At 32.8% G+C, this 20,447-nt stretch overlaps 2 protein-coding genes across 6 annotated transcripts in view; one reads left to right on the forward strand and one right to left on the reverse strand.

Moving 5' to 3' along the window:
* The window catches only part of LOC143063087 (phosphoserine phosphatase-like), a 28,320-nt gene extending 26,070 nt beyond the window's left edge, over positions 1 to 2,250 (forward strand). For all 5 annotated transcript variants that reach the window (XM_076235074.1, XM_076235042.1, XM_076235055.1 and 2 more), the window contains exons 5-6: positions 651 to 799; positions 1,675 to 2,250. In XM_076235074.1, the coding sequence (XP_076091189.1) occupies positions 651 to 799; positions 1,675 to 1,782 (257 nt within the window). In that variant the 3' untranslated portion in view covers positions 1,783 to 2,250. The remainder of the gene's footprint in view (positions 1 to 650; positions 800 to 1,674) is intronic.
* Positions 2,251 to 10,233: 7,983 nt separating this feature from the next.
* On the reverse strand, positions 10,234 to 16,332 carry LOC143068377 (uncharacterized). Its single transcript, XM_076242422.1, has 4 exons — positions 15,300 to 16,332; positions 12,195 to 12,263; positions 11,640 to 11,726; positions 10,234 to 10,998 (listed from the first exon to the last, which is right to left on the reverse strand). The coding sequence occupies exons 1-4, from the start codon at positions 16,305 to 16,307 to the stop codon at positions 10,897 to 10,899; spliced, it is 1,266 nt and encodes a 421-aa protein (XP_076098537.1). The 5' UTR covers positions 16,308 to 16,332; the 3' UTR covers positions 10,234 to 10,896.
* Between the last annotated feature and the right edge of the window lie 4,115 nt (positions 16,333 to 20,447).

The raw sequence follows: 20,447 nt of genomic DNA on the forward strand, positions 1-20,447 counted from the left end.
ACAGTTTTCACTTGACCTTGACCTCATTTCATAGATCATTGAACTACTCACAGATTTATCTGTATAAACAATTCCTCTGGTGTAATTATTTTTGTGGTAATTTCATGTGCTTAACCCAATCACAAAAATGCAATTTTAGTGCAAAGGGTATTGCATACTCTCATTTAAAAAAAATCTATGTAGAACAGTTTTATTTTGACACTGAAATTTGATGTGACAATAAAACACTCAATTTGAATTACTTTTTGTTTAGATTTCATAATTTTTGTTTAGCAGAATAATTCAAGAAGATGACTATGTACGGTGAACTATAGTTGTTAATGTCTGTTTAGCAGAATAATTCAAGATGATGACTATGTACGGTGACCTATAGTTGTTAATGTCTGTTTAGCAGAATAATTCAAGAAGATGACTATGTACGGTGAACTATAGTTGTTAATGTCTGTTTAGCAGAATAATTCAAGAGGATGACTATGGTCTTTTGTGGATGGTTGTCTCATTGGCAATCATACCCACATCTTCTTTTTTATATTATAAAGTGCCATAACAAAAACAAATAAAAAATAGTTTCAATCAAGATTTCTTTATGCGAAGACTATCCTAAAAATAGTCAAATGTTTAGTTTTATGACGGATTTGTTTTCTTTGTAGGTGATTATGCTGGATTTGATGAGAATCAGCCCACATCCTCCTCAGGAGGGAAGAAAGTTGTTGTAGAAACATTAAAGAACAAACATGGATATAAAAATCTAGTTATGATAGGAGATGGTGCTACAGATATGGAAGCTTGTCCGCCTGCTGTAAGTGATAGATTATAAAATTAAGTATCATTATAGGTGGGGAGATGTATTGTTTTTGTCATGGCAGTCTATATATATATATATATAACATAAGCTCATGTAGCTAACACAAGGATAAAAAAGATCTGTTGAAATTATTATCCCCAACTAAATAAAGATTTTGACCAATCTGTCTCTCAGTGTCTGTCTGTTCATTAGTCCTATTCTTGTTATTGCAACTCCTCTCAAGCCACACTTTAGAATTTCCTGAAACTCTGTCTATACTAAAGACATACTATGTAGATGTGCATATCAACAGGAAATTATGATTCTATATACAAGTTTTGCGCCTTTGAACTTAGATTTTCTCCCAAAATAATTTACTGCATTAGTTTGTCATCATAACTACTCTGAAACCACATAACATAATTTCATGAAACTTTATAGTATACACATGATATGCAGATATGCATATCCACAAAAAGATTTATATGTTCATTTTTGACTCTTCTGGGAGTTTTATCCCTTTGAACTTAAAATTTTGGATTAATATAAAAACAAAGGAGATGAGTTATGAGGAAAATACTGGTAGTCAAACTTCAGTTAAGAAATACACAGAATACTTAAGATTGAGCATTACAAACCCCACCAATAACCAGGGGTGAATTTATGTGCTTCAGATGGGTTTACTGTTCCAGTTCCACAAGCAAGCCTTACTACCATGTCTTTAGAAAATTTATTTTGTTAAGACATTGCCAAATTCACAAAATTTTGATATATATGTCACCCTCTCTTTGATTTCATAAAGGGTATAAAATTGTACTATTTAGATTTAATAGACAACTAATAGTTTCATTCTATTTGTTATAGTGTTAAGATTACTTTTTTGTTTTTAGGATGGATTTATAGGATTTGGTGGCAATATCATACGAGAAAAAGTGAAACAAAATGCTCCTTGGTTTGTGACTGACATGCAGGAATTAATAAATGAAATGAAGGAATAAAAACTTTACGAAAAACCAAACTTATTACTCAATATAATAGACAAGAGAGATACTTTATAAGTCATATGAAATTCTAGCAGAAATAGCATACTTGGACTGTTCTACTTACCATATCCCTATAGATATGGTCATGATGTATGTCACCTAAGGAATGTTTAAGGCAAACTTTGGTTGAACAATGTTTCACTTCTGCTTTCAAAATTTGTTCAGACTTGAAATTAATTGTTAGTGGATAGTTGCTATTTTACCTGCTCAGGCTTGGGACAGTGGAGAAAGCTGTAGTAATACCTGTAATGAACCACTGACCTTCAGCATGAAATCTAGCAATCCTAGTCAATTAAGATTACAGATAAAATGACTACCGTAAGGCGTTTGAGACCACTTGAAAATCTTAAAGTCTCAGTTCAGATGTATTTGGAGTCCAAGTTTATGTATATTCTGAGTCTCAGATTGAATGTAATTTGAGTACAGATTAAGTATATTATGAGTCTCAGATGAAGTGTATTATGAGTCTCAGATGAAGTATATTATGAGTCTCAGATGAAGTATATTATGAGTCTCAGATGAAGTATATTATGAGTCTCAGATGAAGTGTATTATGAGTCTCAGATGAAGTATATTATGAGTCTCAGATGAAGTATATTATGAGTCTCAGATGAAGTGTATTATGAGTCTCAGATGAAGTGTATTATGAGTCTCAGATGAAGTATATTATGAGTCTCAGATGAAGTATATTATGAGTCTCAGATGAAGTGTATTATGAGTCTCAGATGAAGTGTATTATGAGTCTCAGATGAAGTATATTATGAGTATCAGATTAAGTATATTATGAGTCTCAGATGAAGTGTATTATGAGTCTCAGATGAAGTGTATTATGAGTCTCAGTTTAGTTATATGTGAAGTCCTAGTTCAGGTGTATTTTGTGTTTCATGGCATGTAAATTTTGAGTGTCATATAAGTTATTTTAAATCTCAGTGCAGATTTATTTTGAGTGTAAGTGCAGATTTATTTTGAGTCTCAGTTCAGATAAATTCAAATATTATGAGTCCCAGTTAGGTGCATTTTGAGTTTCAGTTAAGTGTGTTTTGAGTCTCAGATCAGATATATTTTTAGTGTCAGTTCTAGTACATTTGGAGTTTCATATCCAATATGCTTGAGTTTAAGACAAAGTATATTTTAGTATCAGATCAGGCATATTTGTCTCAGAGAAGATGTATTTAAAGACTTAAGTTCAGGTGTATTTTGAGCCTCAGTTCAGTTATATTTTGAGTCCCAGTTCAGATATATTTTAAGTCCAATTTCAGGTATATTTTGAGTCCCAGTTCATGTATATTTTGAGTCCTAATGCAGATATTTTTGAGTCCAGGTTCAGGTATATTTTGAGTCCTAATGCAGATATATTTTGAGTCTTTATTCAGGTATATTTTGAGGAGTCTTAAAAAAGATATTTATTTATTCCTAATGCAGATATACTTTAAATCTCAATTAAGATATGTTTTAGTTTCAGTGTAGGTATATTTTAAGTCTCAAAATTCAGTTATATTTTGAGTATCAGTTTAGGTGTATTGTGAGTATCAGTTCAGGTTTTTTTTTTAGTATCAGTTTTGGTGTCTTTTGAGTATCAGTTTAGGTGTATTTTGAGTTTCAGTTCAGTTTTATTTTATTTTGAGTTTCATTTTAGGTGTATTTTGAGTATCAGTTTATGTGTATTTTGAGTTTCAGTTTAGGTATATTTTGAGTACTAGGTTCGGGTGTATTTTGAGTTGCAGTTTAGGTATATTTTGAGTATCAGTTTAGGTGTTTTTTGAATTTCAATTTAGGTATACTTTTAGTTTTAGTTTAGGTGTATTTCGAGTTTCAGTTCAGGTATATTTTGAGTTTCAGTTCAGGTATATTTTGAGTTTTATTTTAGGTATATTTTGAGTATCAATTTAGGTGCATTTTGAGTTTCAGTTCAGGTGTATTTTGAGTATTAGTTCATGTGTATTTTGAATTTCAATTTCAGTTCAGGTATAAGTTTTGAGTTTCAGTTCAGGTATATTTTGAGTTTCAGTTCAGGTATATTTTGAGTATCAGTTTATGTGTATTTTGAGTATCAGTTTAGGTGTATTTTGAGTACTAGTTTATGTGTATTTTGAGTACTAGTTTAGATGTATTTGAGTATCATTTTTGGTATATTTTGAGTATCAGTTTAGGTGTATTTTGAGTTTCAGTTCAGGTGTATTTTGAGTATCAGTTTATGTGTATTTTGAGTTTCAGTTTAGGTATATTTTGAGTACTAGTTTATGTGTATTTTGAGTACTAGTTTAGGTGTATTTGAGTATCATTTTTGGTACATTTTGAGTATCAGTTTAGGTGTATTTTGAGTCTTTATTCAGGTATATTTTGAGGAGTCTTAATTAAGATATTTATTGATTCCTAATGCAGATATACTTTAAATCTCAATTCAGATATGTTTTAGTTTCAGTGTAGGTATATTTTAAGTCTCAAAATTCAGTTATATTTTGAGTATCAGTTTAGGTGTATTGTGAGTATCAGTTTAGGTGTATTGTGAGTATCAGTTCAGGTTTATTTTGAGTATCAGTTTAGGTTTATTTTGAGTATCAGTTTAGGTATATTTTGAGTTTCAGTTTAGGTGTATTTTGAGTTTCAATACAGGTATATTTTGAGTTTCAGTTCAGCTATACTTTTAGTTTCAGTTTAGGTGTATTTCGAGTTTAGTTCAGGTATATTTTGAGTTTCAGGTCAGGTGTATTTCGAGTTTCAAATCAGGTGTATTGTGAGTATCAGTTCAGGTTTATTTGGGATATCAGTTCAGGTGTATTTTGAGTTTTAGTTCAGGTGTATTTTGAGTTTTAGTTCAGGTGTATTTCGAGTACCAGTTCAGGTGTATTGTGAGTATCAGTTCAGATGTATTTTGAGTTTTAGTTCAGGTGTATTTTGAGTTTCAGTTCAGGTGTATTTTGAGTTTCAGTTTAGGTGTATTTCGAGTACCAGTTCAGATTTATTGTTAGTATCAGTTCAGATGTATTTTGAGTTTTAGTTCAGGTATATTTTGAATATCAGTTCAGGTGTATTGTGAGTATCAGGTCAGGTGTATTTTGAGTTTCAGTTCAGGTGTATTCGAGTTTCAGTTCAGTTATATTTTGAGTCTCAGGTCATATATATTTTAAGTCTTAGTTCAAGTGTTTCTTGCATTGAAACCATCTTAAAATTGTCAAAATGTTGATTGCAGTGTTAATTGCTAAATGTATAGCATGTTTAAGCATGTAGGTAGTTCATTATCATTCACCCAAATACCTCGTGAATATCCTTTGTATTCATAATTAAGCCACTAGAAATATGAAACAATGCTCCCTTTTCACTATTGTAGAGATATTAAAATTATCGTAAATAATGGAAGATCACAAACATCCATTGGTATTATTCTCCGAATATCCTTTATTGTCGAGCTTTGCGACCCTGCATTCCGTCGTCGTCGGCGGCGTCCACAAATATTCACTCTGTGGTTAAAGTGTTTGAAATTTTAATGACTTTCTTGAACTATACTGGATTTCTACCAAACTTGGACAGAAGCTTGTTTATGATCATAAGAAAGTATCCAGAAGTAAATTTTGTAAAAATAAAATTCCATTTTTTCCGTATTTTACTTATAAATGGACTTAGTTTTTCTTCCAGTTAACATTACATAGTCTGCAATTAAAGTTTATAAAACATTTATTAGATTCATAAACTATCCTGGATTTTACCAATCTTGGAAGCTTCTTTCAATCAAGAGGGAAATTTTTATTGATGTTTTTTTCTCATTTTTGTTGAGTCTGCGATTAACAGCAAAAGTAGGCAAGACACTGGGTTCCGCGGAACCCTTACAAATTTTAATACTAGTAACGTGTAAGTTGGAATTACTTTCAATGGGAAAGTCGTAGCTACCTATATATGTTGACTACCCTGAACTTATAAACGCTGGAACCACTAGACAGTGTATCTAAGAATTATAGAATTTAAATGTCTGTCTTCAAGGTCAATGTCAAAAAGTGGATGTGGTATGATTGCCAATGAGACAACTCTTCATAAGACACCAAATTTCACAGAAATAAATTATAGGTCACTATACGGCCTTCAACAATAATCAAAGACCGTACCACATAGTCAGCTGTAAACATGCTAGTAATAAAAAATATCCTTCAGTATTTGGACATTTGATCCTCACCCCAAATATTTTATTATTTGATCATGTGTTTTTCAATTTGTGTGTATGTTTTTCTGAAGGTGAGTCGACGTTGGTTGCAAGTGGCTTGATACATGTCTATATCTGGACACCTAATTAAATGTTCGGTCTTGTTTCATACATTTGCCGTAGTTTTCTTTTCTCGTCTTCCGGAGATTTTGATTTTACTTCAGGTCTGTTTTCCTTAAAGACCATTTTCTTCTTTGTCTGCATTCTAATTATGCTTACATGTTGCCCTCTTAGTTCCTTTAGTTGTTTAGTTGCTTAACGTTATTTCATTGCCCTTTCCTTATCTTCGGTTTTCATTTCATCGCACATGGGTTGTGGACTTTGCTGCAAACCTTTCTTACAAAAAGTTTGTATGCACTGAGGTAATGTCCTAGACGCCCAACATTTGAATAAAAACAATTTCCGATATTGTATTAGAAAACAAAGCGTTTTTGAGAAGAACGCTATAAACTTTTGAATTATAGTTTAGAGTTATTTAAACACTATCATATGTTGAAAATGCACGAAAATATCAATTCAGTGCACTCCAAACATAAATGTACTTTACAAATATTTGCTAATGCTTACAAAATAGCTAAATAAAATCTAAATCAGTAAATGAAATACGCAGAACGTGACTTTCAGATAATAACGCATTGATTTACATTTTAAAAGTTTTTGCCTCAAAACAACTGATTTAAACTGTGTGATAAGTTTTTCGGGTAAACCATTTTATCTGTTTAAATGTGCGGAAATGTATTTTAAATCAATACACTTTATCCCGCCCATACCAGTACATTTGTTTGCTTAACAAGTTTGTATATCAATGCCTACAAAAGAGCAAAAAGAAGATCTAAAGTGAAATGCTGTGAACGTGACTGCCATATTGAATTAATCTTTTGAACTTTGTCCTTGAAAAATAAGTGATATAGACCGGAGCATTTTAATTTCGATCGGCCTATTTTGCGAACCTACCTTTGATTTTGTCTTGAATATGATACTGTGCGCTAATCAAAAATAAAATCCGTGACGTTCCCGAGATAACAAACTAAAACTGTATAAACTACCCCATTTTTCAGTCAAACCCGTTTGTTTTATTATCACAATTGTAATGTCACGGAACACAAGACATGGGAACGCTCTTGGCAACGTCGTCGTCCGACATAATATGTATAATATGCTTACTCGTCTGATATCGTTTGAATGGTATTGTAAATGTAGTAGCATTGATGTATGACAAATCTATGGTAATAGCAAGGAAGTTCATCGGACGCTGACTTACTTTTCATGGTTCATTGGTTTTTATACGACCGCAAAAATTGAAAATTTTTTGGTCGTATATTGGTATCAAGTTGGCGTCGTCGTCTGCGTCGGCGTCGTCGGTGGCGTCGGCGTCGTCCGAATACTTTTAGTTTTTGCACTCTAACTTTAGTAAAAGTGAATAGAAATCTATGAAATTTTAACACAAGGTTTATGACCACAAAAGGAAGGTTGGGATTGATTTTGGAATTTTCTTGCTATTGCACAATATTGTGCAATAGCATTAGGAATTAGGGGCCAAAAAGGGCCCAAATAAGCATTTTCTTGGTTTTCGCACTATAACTTTAGATTAAGTAAATAGAAATCAATAAAATTTAAACACAAGGTTTATGACCACAAAAGGAAGGTTGGGATTGATTTTTGGAGTTGAGTTCCCAACAGTTTAGGAATTAGGGGCCAAAAAGGGGCCCAAATAAGCATTATTCTTGGTTTTCGCACCATAACTTTAGTATAAGTAAATAGAAATCTATGAAATTTAAACGCAAGGTTTATGACCATAAAAGGAAGGTTGGGTTTGATTTTGGGAGTTTTTGTCCCAACAGTTTAGGAATAAGGGGCCCAAAGGGTCCAAAATTGAACTTTGTTTGATTTCATCAAAAATTGAATAATTGGGGTTCTTTGATATGCCGAATCTAACTGTGTATGTAGATTCTTAATTTTTGGTCCCGTTTTCAAATTGGTCTACATTAAGGTCCAAAGGGTCCAAAATTAAACTTAGTTTGATTTTAACAAAATTGAGTCCTTGTGGTTCTTTGATATGCTGAATCTAAAAGTGTACTTAGATTTTTGATTATTGGCCCAGTTTTCAAGTTGGTCCAAATCGGGGTCCAAAATTAAACTTTGTTTGATTTCATCAAAAATTGAATAATTGGGGTTCTTTGATATGCCAAATCTAACTGTGTATGTAGATTCTTAATTTTTGGTCCTGTTTTCAAATTGGTCTACAGTAAAGTCCAAAAGGGTCCAAAATTAAACTAAGCTTGATTTTAACAAAAATTGAATTCTTGGGCTTCTTTGATATGCTGAATCTAAACATGTACTTAGATTTTTGATTATGGGCCCAGTTTTCAAGTTGGTTCAAATCAGGATCCAAAATTATTATATTAAGTATTGTGCAATAGCAAGAAATTTTCAATTGCACAGTATTCAGCAATAGCAAGAAATCTTCAATTGCACAGTATTGTGCAATAGCAAGAAATTTTCAATTGAACAGTATTGTGCAATAGCAAGAAATCTTCAATTGCACAGTATTGTGCAATAGCAAATATTTTCAATTGCACAGTATTGTGCAATAGCAAGAAATATCTAATTGCACAATATAGTGCAATAGCAAGAAATTTTCAATTGGAGTTATCTGTCTTTGTCCAGAATAGTAGTTGAATCAACTTAAATCATTGTTTTATACAAGATACAATGTATATTCACCTTTACTACCAACTGATAAATTAAAACAATCTTTACCATTCAGTGATAACAAGCACTTTATTTTACAAATTTCTTCAAACATTTTTTTGAGAGGATTAATATTCAACAGCATAGTGAATTGCTCAAAGGCAAAAAAATATTTTAAGTTCATTAGACCACATTCACTCTGTGTCAGAAACCTATGTTGTGTCAACTATTTAATCACAATCCAAATTTAGAGCTGAATCCAGCTTGAATGTTGTGTCCATACTTGCCCCAACCGTTCAGGGTTCAACCTCTGCGGTAACCTCTGCGGTCGTATAAAGCTGCGCCGTGCGGAGCATCTGGTTTCTGTTACATTACAAGAAATTGTTCAACTATATATATTTTATGTATGGATCAACTGTAAGGTGTACATGTCTATGGCGCGGAATCAGGGTCAAAAATACTTATTTACGTATAAACATAATTATTTCTGTATATACGGAATTCGATTTATGTATATACGTAAATCGAATTCCGTATATACATTAATCAAATTCTGTATATACAGAAATAATTATGCGTATATATAGTAATTATGTATATACGAAATTCGATTTACGTATATACGAAATATAATTTACGTATATACATAATTCGATTAATGTATATACGTAATTATTTCTGTATATACATAATTCGATTTACGTATATACATAAATCGAATTCCGTATATACAGAAATACTATCTTTCTGTGTGTACATAAATATTTCTGTATATAAGAATTTCGACATATGTATATACGGAATATCTATATACGTAATTCGATTTCTGTGTATACGGAATTAATTTTGTATGTATACGTAATTCTATTTCTGTGTATATGGAACTATTTCTGAATATACGTAATTCGATTAACGTTTATACGTAATTATTTGTGTATATACGTAAAATGAATCATGTATATACATAAATGAGTATTTTTGACCCTGATTCCGCGCCATACATGTCTGTCTGACAGGATTTATCTGACCTTGACCTCATTGTCATCGATCTTTAAAAAAAGCTTGATGGGATACTTGTAGCAAATTCTTCATCTTTAAGACTTTCAACGTAATATCAAAAAGTATAATCACAAAAATAGCGAACTCCAAGGAAAATTCTAAAAGCAAAGTCCCTAATTACCAAATGGCAAAATCAAAAGCTCGAACACATCAAACAAATGGATAACAACTGTCGTATTCCTGACTTGGTACTTGCATTGTCTTGTTTAGAAAATGGTGGAATAAATTTGGTTTTAAAGCTTACTAAACCTCGCACTTGTACGACAGTCGCATAAACTTCGACTATATTGACAGCGATGTGTGAACAAAACAAACAGAATAGTAGTTAAAAATGTCAAACTATGGGTACAACATCAACATTGTGTTATGCACATTAAAAAAAAAACAAATATGCAACAAAGAAACACAAAAGGGCATATAGACAAAGCACATAAGCAAAATTGAAAGACACAATTACATAAAGGAGTAGGTCCGGTAAGGGCCGATTTTGGCCTCAAATTTCAAGTTCATCTAACGAAAGTTTTTTGACACTTTTTGAACACTTAAGTGTCTATTTCAATTGATTCGATTGGTTTTAGTGAAAGATTTTAACTGATATAGTCATTAAAAAATCTCCGATTCAATCTTAAATATGAAAAATCTATCAAATATGCCAAAAAACGTCACTTTTCAGATGGATTTTGTCAAAAATGAAAGTGGCCTCATCCGTGTTCATCTTCAACCTTTATATATGTTATGTATTACCATCAAATACAACTTACATTTCAATATTATTAATGAACACGAATGCGGCCACCTTCATTTAAGACGGAAACCATCTAAAATTTAACTAAAAAGCTAAAATTGTGAAGACTTCAGTAATTTAGCATGACTTAATGATGCTAGTACCCGTTATATGTGCATTGTATTGTCAAAAACAGCCCATATTTATGAAGCAGAAGCATTATACTTTACAATTAACAGCTAAAAGATTACATTTTCACAATTTTGTAAAACTGCTATATTTTGGGGCCAAAAAGGGGTCTTACTGAACCTACTCCTTTAATTTTATTAACATAATAAAGTTGAACTAGAACTAGTTCACGCTTCAATCTATTGATAATAAAGTTGAGTTAGATCTGGTTACTTCAAGCTGTTGATAATAATGTTGAGTTGGAACTGGTTGCAGGTTCCAATGACTGTTTAAATTGAAGAAGTACAACAAAATATGTTGCCAGCATTCCACTTAACTGAAGAAAAAAAGATGGCGATGTAACATTGTTAATTTTAATCAAAATGTTTATGTACGTATTTTTTTTATAAGAAAAACGCTAAATGAATTTTATAATTTTTTTAAATAGTTATTAAAGGTACCAGGATTATAATTTAGTACGCCAGTGACGCTCATTTTTTAAAGCAATTCATTTAGTCAAATACCTGTGTCGAGCAAATAGCAATTCTCTAACAGTTGTCCTCTTGATTTAAGAATTTAAGAAAATTTTCAGAAACAAAATGATGCATACATAAGTACAATTGCTTCATCCTTTGTATGAATTTGAAAATGGGTTTTCATCTGGTCGTTTTCGTATATATAAACTTTCAGAACGTTCAGAAAAGTAAATAGTTTTAACATACTTTCAACGATCTAGATAGTCTTTTATTCAAAATTTCAAATATACATCGTTGGGTAAAAATAAAACAAAAAAATATGATTTAAAAATGATAATATATATGTCATATTGATGCCAGAACTTCAAAACAGACATACCGTAGATTAAGTAAGGAATAATCCTGCTTGTGAAATTGTGAAATAAACTGATGAAGTTGAATGTAAAATATCTAAAAAAAAAAAAAAAACAATAAGAAATTAAGAATCTAAATAGAATCTTACAGTGAGAAAAGTTGTCTTGTCGATGATGAATAGGTTCATTACAGAAATTCCTACGGGATCGGTCAGCTGTTTTAGAAATGTACTGTACTGCAATAAAATAAAGCATTCCAAGTAAAATAAATGATCTGATTATTTCTGTTCTTGGTCATTTTGTCTCAGTGTTTGTTTATTTTTTGGGTAAATATTATTTGCTTGTTTAACTTATTTTCTTTTATTGAATGTGTTCTTGCTCTTATCCATATGACATTACAATAACAGTGGTGTATTCATGTTGACCTCTATTCTTATTTCCGACGCCATAAGGATCTGTGGGACAGACTTCATTACATAACGATGCCATAGCTGTACGTTTACGAAAAGAAAAGACAACAGTATCAACAAGTTTCAAATACCGGTACTAGTATTAAAATCGAATTATTTATTAAGTTAATAAAGACAACTAGATATCAACACACAGCCGTCAATTTACACGTCAAATGTTTTAACCAGAAGAAAAACACATTGTGACACTGCAGGAAATATTGCTATAGATACTAAATAACAAGTATAATTTACCTGAAGTGAAAATTCCGTTGACACATTTCTTAGAGGTAGAACATACAAGATATGCGTTGGTTTGTGTGCCTACAAATGGAAAATATAGAAGTAAATATCCTGGGTACTGACGATGTTAATCATCTTAATAACGTGCTGTAGTATTCTTTTATTTATATTTGTGAGTATTACTTTTACTGCTTAGTCTGTTTTGGTTATATCCATATTGATCGACTTGACTCTGTATTTATACATCCCGCCATTGTATTTAGGCAGCAACCATTTGACTTTCGGGGGGGGGGGGGGGGGGGGTGCTATGGTTTTTTTTCTGGACAAATTTTTTTTTCATTTTTTTCGTGACAAGTCGAAAGCAATTTTTTTCTTTCAATTTTAGCATTACATATAGTGGCAGCTGAGGGTGAAACAAACAATTTTTTTTTCTCGGAATCAAAAACAAATTATTTTTTTCTCCAAAAAACTGGAAACAAACTTTTTTTTCCAAAAAAAACATAGCCCCCCCCCCCCCCCCAGAAAATCAAATGGTTGCTGCCTTATATTGTGCTATGCTATGGTAAATTTTTGTACTATTGTCTTTCATTATTTCATATTTGCTTTGTCTATATGTATTTCAAGCCGTTCTCGTCAAAACTATGTTTAAACCATTTTCCGAAAAATTTACACACTGAGAATTACAACAAAGCACACTGAGATTTAAAACTTCAAAACACACACTGAGAATTAAAAATTACACACTGAATTAAAAATTACACATTGAGATTTCATAAAGACGCACTGAGATTACAAAAATGAAAAACACACACTGAGAATTGAAAATTACACTGAGAATTGAAAATTACACACTGAGATTTCAAAAAGACACACTGAGAATTTAAAATTACACACCTAGATTTGTGCGCACTTTTTATGCGCACATATCTAATAAGCATACTTAATCTGAATCTATTACAAGCTTAAAACAACTAGGGGACAGAACTCGTTAGTCCTTCGATTTGTTTTTAAGTAAAAAAAAAAAAAAAAAAAAAAATCCCGATACACTGGTTGTAATGATCTGAATTATAGGCAACAAATTTAGCGATGTTAAGTCTTGAAATTTATTACGAATGTTGGTTGAAGGAATCGCATTTCATTATAATGACAAGAGTTCTTGGGATCAAGATATTTATCTGTTGAATTATTCATCTCATGAATATTCATTAGTAATTTGCATATTAATCTCAGTGTGTATTTTTTGAAATCTCAGTGTGTGTTTTTCAATTTATTTCATCTCAGTGTGTCTTTTTAAAATCTCAGTGTGTAATTTTGAATTCTCAATGTGTGTTTTTTAATTTTTTTTAAATCTCAGTGTGTAGTTTCGATTTCTCAGTGTGTTATTTTAGGTTTTTAAATCTCAGTGTATTTTTTTTTTCGAAAAAAGGGTTTAAACATAGTTTTGACGAGAACGGCTTGCCATATATATGCCTTTATGTGATTCATTGGGATACGATTGCTTTCAAGCAATATGTAGACTTATACCATTGGCTCAGGGCCATGCCCTCACGTCAATCGTTTTATTCTTTAAACATTAAGGAACATCTCCGATTCTTAAGTTTGTCTAAGACTCTTGCTTTAAAAGGTTAAAACAAGCAAAAGTATTGAACTTAAACAACTGTCCTATAATGTTCTTTTCATAATCTTCATGTTTGATATTTCCCTTGAATTATATGCGTGTTTTTAACAACACGGGAAACCACAGAATTAAGCAGTTTTTATAAATTTAGAAACACGTCAGAGGGAATTCCCCAGTTTTGATAAAAATGCGAGAGATCTCTGAATTCCGATGAATCTATTTCTGTCATATAAGCACTGAAGTGGAGTTTTTCTTTTATGAAACTGATATTTGATATTGTACTTCCATAAAGAAATAGAGAACCATCTAGGTCGTTTATTTAACATTTAATATACGTTCTTGCTCCAGGGTTTGTTTAGGTATTTATGCGCATGCGTATAGCTTTCTTCTCTTCAAGGGGTATTAGATTGAATGGTTGCTCTGGATTCCCCACTCAATTGATTAATTTTAAACTCATGGGATCCTTTCTATGTATGTCTGCTATTGAGGGTTATTGTTGTTGCATAATTTTAAATCATATGCATCATTTAAATTCAAATAAATGTAGTCCACATCGTAAATGTGTAACTACAACACCCCTTCAGGCGAAATGGAGTCTTCCATATTATCGTTTCAAGTTGTCTCACTTCCGGAAGTAACTTCCATAAATTCTGAATCAAAATACGGTACAACACGTCGAGAAAAAAATTAGCTCGTTCTGTCGATAAACGTCGTATTATATTAAAAACGTTCGCAATTTAAACAGAGGAGTGTGTACAAAAGGAGTCGTGACCACTGACCCAAAGGAAATTAAATATTTAAAGAGTTAGGAATGGGGTTCCTTCTATAATTATCGTAGGAAAATAGGTGATAAGATACGAAGTGAAATACCTTCTCTTACTCTGAGTCTCAGTGACTGATGTGGAAAGTAAACTTGAAATTGATAGTACAAAAATAAATCACAATAAGTACATTGTTCATACACTTGAATCCGGGATTGGCTATTTTGTAACTATTCAGATTACGTAAATTACATTTTACATGTGCAGTTGAATTAGTTTTAAAAATAATATTATCCATCTACATGTATACATGTGTCAATGAAAACAATGGCAATCGTATCCCTGAGAGCAATCTGCTCTTTGATTATCTATTATGTCTGTTTGTTTTGTTCACACATCGTTGTCAATATAATGGAATTTGATGCGAATGTCATACAAATGAGAGGTTTAACTATAGCTATAAAACCAGGTTAAATCCATCATTTTCAACACCAAACAAATGCCTGTACCAAGTTAGGACTATCACAGTTGTTATCCATTCGTTTGATGTGTTTGAGCTTTTGATTTTGCCATTTGATTAGGCTTTCCGTTTTGTATTTTCCTCGGAGTTGATTATTTTTGTGAATTTACTTTCTCGTTATCTATTTTTTTCTATATTTAGCTATTTCATGAACAAATACAGCAATAAGCAATTCATTTTGAATAGGACAAACCTACATAGCTATATTTCTATCTTACCAGATTGCTGACAATGGTACAGCATATAGCTATAGCCAATAACATAACTGTAACGGCAACCATCCAAAATATATGAGCAAGGAAAACCAGAGTGTTATGGCGTGTATCTGGAAACCAAATGAGACTGTACAACAGCAGTAATATATGAGCAATTGATGTCACCCAAGTGCTACCATTATACACTTTAAACATATCATTAGCTTTCTCGATCAAATCACAAAGAGAAGTATATTGTTGTCGAAGGTCTTCTAAATCGTAATTTTTGCTTTCGATTTTGTTCTGAAGATGCTCAACGTAAATACGCAGCTCTTTCCCTAACAACAGTGTAATGAGAATTTCTAACCCACAAAGTCCAAGCCAGGAACCTGACAAGAAAGTCTTCACAACAAGGTATACTCCTTTAAGGAAATCCGCAAGGGAGTCCGTTCTTGTATATGGGGCAATTACATTGTCAAAGAAATCTACTCGATAACTTACATAGCCAAAAAATATTATATTTCCTCCAATTAGAGCACACGTAATGATGACGGCTAAGTTAGATATTCTTCTCAGAGATTTCCTGTCTTTGTATGATGTCAATGTACATTTTCTCCAACTCTTAAGAAAAATAAACATATGATCTTTATTATTAGATAGTCTGTTTGACACAAACGTGTTAATCAAACTCTGCACGAAGAATAATGATATCAATATTTTTGGAATCCCTTTCTCGAAGTCATCCACGTCCATGTATGTTAAAAGATGTCTGAAGAAATTTGCAGAACTGAAAAAAATAGTGAACGAGCAAACATATTTGAGTATCCGATTAGCGGTCGGGTGTGATAATTGTTGTTTCTCACTTAAGGCAATCGGATTAAATATTCCGAAAATGGCCAAAAACCAAAAATAGGAATTTAATGCCCCTTTTATCTGAATTTCTTTGTCTGGCTCACGTTCTGATATATCTTTTTCATGAAGACAAGCTGGCTCTACAGTTATACATCGTCTTTTCATGTCGGCCATTCTCATTTTCACAATTCTTTTGACTGAACTAACGTGCTCCATCTGATTTACAAATGTATGAACATCCATGCTGAATCCACATGCTTGATTGAATTGAACGAAAATTGATTATGGTCACCCATTTAATTTTTTGAAAGTGTTCTTCAAAATCTAGTCTGTAGAAAATCTTCTGTGTCATTCTATTGATTTGCATACAAAGATTTGAATGCTGAAAAAACTAAGTGGTTTGATGGTACTACCGGAAACGATAGGCGTCGAAATCCATAGCGATTTCTTTATGTATATGATACTAGATATAGGTGAGGGTTTTCGGATACGGATGTAATCTAACAGCGAACAGTTTTTACTAAATGATCAACGAATCAAGCTAGTTTTTCTTTAATCACATAATGTACATGTGTGCGATAAAAGTCTACTTATAGCTGACTATGCGGTATGGGCTTTGCTCATTGTTGAAGGCCGTACGGTGACCTATAGTTGTTAATGTCTGTGTCATTTTGGTCTTTTGTGGATAGTTGTCTCATTGGCAATCATACCACATCTTCTTTTTTATATATAAGCGATTCATCACTAATGTACTTCGTTCGTCGCTTTTTCATACCAATGGTGAATGTAACCTAAAAAAAGAAACATTTAATTCTTATAGCTTATACAAGAGTGCACACGCTGAAATGTCTCGCCTTCTTTACTAATCATTGATATTATGTTGATAGTCCTAAATATAAAGCTTTTTTCAGTACAACTGTCACATGAACTTAACATTAACCAAGACAACTAAACATTGACCAAGGAACCATAAAAAGGAGGTCAAGGTCAAATAAAACCTGCGCGACTGACATATAGATCATAAAATATTTTAATACAAGAAGTATAGTTGACCTATTGCATATAATATTTAGGAAAGAGGACCAAAACTCAAACACTTAACTTTGACCACTGAACCACGAAAATGAGGTCAAGGTCAAACGACACTTGCCAGCTAGACATGTACACCTTACAATCATTCCATACACCAAATACGGTAGACCTATTGCATACAATATAAAAAAAAAAACCAAACCAAAACTTAACTATAACCACTGAACCATGAAAATGAGGTCAAGGTCAGATGACACCTGCCAGTTGGACATGTATACCTTACAGTCCTTCCATAAACCGAATATACAAGACCTATTGCTTATAGTATCTGAGATATGGACTAGGCCATCAAAACTTAACCTTGTTCACTGATCCATGAAATGAGGTCGAGGTCTAGTGGATACTGTCTGACGGGCATAAGGACCTTGCAAGGTATGCACATACCAAATATAGTTATAATATTACTTATAAGAGAGAAATCAACATTACAAAAAAACTTAACTTATTCGAGTAGTCACTGAACCATGAAAATGAGGTCAAGGACATTGGACATGTGACTGACGGAAACTTCACAACCTGAGGCATCCATATACAAAGTATGAAGCATCGAGGTCTTCCACCTTCTAAAATATAAAGCTTTTAAGATGTTAGCTAACGCTGCCGCCGAATCACTATCCTTATGTCCAGCTTTCTGCGAGAAAAGCCGCAGGCTCGACAAAAAATCAAACTTGACTTCTCGTCGTTTTACCAATAACTATTTATATTGAACTCGTTTCAAATTCTCTTTTCTATTATCATTTTTTTAGAACATCAATTTGCGTTCAAAAGGGAACCAATTGTGCTCCAATTCTTTCAAACTTGTTCCTTCAAACAAATCCAACCTCATATAGGAGCTTCTCGGGAAAAATGATAAAAGCTAGCATCATTTAATCTTAAAGTTATGCCCTAGAGATGATCTCCTCTCACTAAAAAAATCAGATTAATTTCGGTAACTACTTTTGAACATACATATCCCATCGAACTTTACTTAAATAATGCATCAGCTAAAGTCAAGTCTGCCTCATATCTTGAAAATGACAATATTTAAAAAAATAAATCTTTTTATAAAATTTTCTGATTTTCCATTGTGAACTGTCCGTTTCTATGTGGCATCATTCCAGCCGTGCTTGCTCTCCCAGTTGATACGATATTGCAGCGATAGCACTCGATATGGAGATTTCCTCGATTTCAGACTGCTGCTGACGAAACTATTGAACCAAGGGTTCCAAGTGGTGAAGTTGGGGCAATCCTTTTACAGGGTTGGTCGACTGTTTTTGGAATTACAGATGACAGCGGAAATGTCACACTTGTTGATACCCCCTCTCCTCGCTGGTGACCACACAGATGTTGTACTTAATATGAGCAACACGAAGGGTGCTACCAGTGAAGCTCATGACATTTCACTTAACTTCTGTAAGGGATTAGGCAACTCAGTCTACGATTTGTTAAGTTTTGACATTTCATCAACATGTCTTAGGAATGATATTTTGTTTTTCAGTTTATCTAGACTTACGGGTTTTGGATGTCCCCTTGGTATCTTCAAACGCGTTTTAAGCACCGCATAGAGGCATGATGTATTTCGGTCTGTGTGTCCGTTCGTCCGTCTGTCCTGCTTAAGGTAAAGGTTTTGGCCAAGGTAGTTTTTGATGAAGTTCAATCAACTTGAAACTTAGTACACATGTTCCCTACGGATTATGATCTTTCTAATGTTAATGCAAAATCAAGAGTTTTTTTTACCCCAATTTCAAGTCCACTGAACATAGAAAATGATAGTATGAGGCGGCCATCTGTATATCTTGAAATGTTCTTGTTTAAATTCTAAAATAAAGCGATTCATGAACACAACTCTTGAGTTCAGTGAACCACATTTTTCTCATTGCTAAGCAGTCATGGTATGTTTGCATTGCATCTTTTCATGTTGCACTGGTCTTTCTTGTTGTTCTAGTCTTTTATTATAGTAGGGGCCTCGGAGGCCAAGTGGTTCAAGTAGATCAATTACTGCATCACTTCAGCACATGTTGCCAGTTTGAGTCCCGCATGTAGGCGTTCGACTCCAATCTTAATTGACTAGGATTGTCGGTTTTTCTACAGTACATCAGTGGTTCTCTCCAGCTTCCTCCACCAACAAAAACTAGCTACCACTAGCTAGCCAACAGTGCTGAAAGTGCATTACACATCAATCAATCATCTATTATAGTATAGTTCCCACTAGGACCTTCATTACACATCAATCAATCATCTATTATAGTATAGTTCCCACTAGGACCTTCATTACACACCAATCAATCATCTATTATAGTATAGTTCCTACTAGGACCTGCATTACACACCAAACAATCATCTATTATAGTATAGTTCCCACTAGGACCTTCATTACACACCAATCAATCATCTATTATAGTATAGTTCCCACTAGGACCTTCATTACTGATTGTCTTCACGTTTTAAAAGCCAAAAAAAGCCAACGAGTTAATGACCATCGGAACATCTCTATTGTTATCCTTCAATGATCACCGGGACTTCTCTCTTGTTATCTTTGAAAAGAAACGATGCATTTTGACTTTAAATAGACAACCAATCAGTGATATATACCTGAATTCATGTGATCTATATTTAGCCCAAGGTAAACACTGACTTTTCATCCCTAGTTTATTGTGACCGTGACTTTGCGACAATACGTCTCTCGGCTGGAGGTAAACATTTGAAAAAGATATTTTTTTTCTTTTTGAATTTATATTTTGTCAGTGAAGTAGCCGGCACTTGAAGCCACCGTAAACGGCGGATTTCCGCCGGCTACCAGCTTCAATGGAAAGCCCTGGGTCACTATAGTTCCTACTAGAACCTTCATTACACACCAATCAATCATCTATTATAGTATAGTTCCTACTAGGACCTGCATTACACATCAATCAATCATCTATTATAGTATAGTTCCCACTAGGACCTTCATTACACACCAATCAATCATCTATTATAGTATAGTTCCTAATAAGGTCTCATTTTGAGTTGGGTTGTCATCAAATATCATAAAAGCCATTAAGAAGAAGTGTGTGTTGCATTTAAACAGACAGGAAATATTCTAATATTTATTGAGTCTACAAATATCCCTTATTTTCTCCTGTCCTGTCAAAATCCAGTACATTGAGAGGCTGTTATTATATTGATTAAAATTTCACACCTTAAATGCATTGCTAAGTGGAAGGCAATTTAGAATCATATTCAAAACAGTGTGGCTGTGGCCATTGATTG

The sequence above is a fragment of the Mytilus galloprovincialis genome, chromosome 1 (genome assembly GCF_965363235.1).
Source record: "Mytilus galloprovincialis chromosome 1, xbMytGall1.hap1.1, whole genome shotgun sequence".
Classification (NCBI taxonomy): Eukaryota; Metazoa; Mollusca; class Bivalvia; order Mytilida; family Mytilidae; genus Mytilus; species Mytilus galloprovincialis.

What these genes read in the sequence shown, in the direction of transcription:
- LOC143068377 (XM_076242422.1), bottom strand. Translation starts at nt 16,307, where the DNA reads ATGAGAATGGCCGACATGAAAAGACGATGTATAACTGTAGAGCCAGCT. An exon ending in GTACCATTGTCAGCAATCTG is followed by an intron (nt 12,264 to 15,299) that starts GTAAGATAGAAA and finishes TTCCATTTGTAG; the next exon opens with GCACACAAACCAACGCATAT. An exon ending in ACAAGACAACTTTTCTCACT is followed by an intron (nt 10,999 to 11,639) that starts GTAAGATTCTAT and finishes TTTTTTCTTCAG; the next exon opens with TTAAGTGGAATGCTGGCAAC.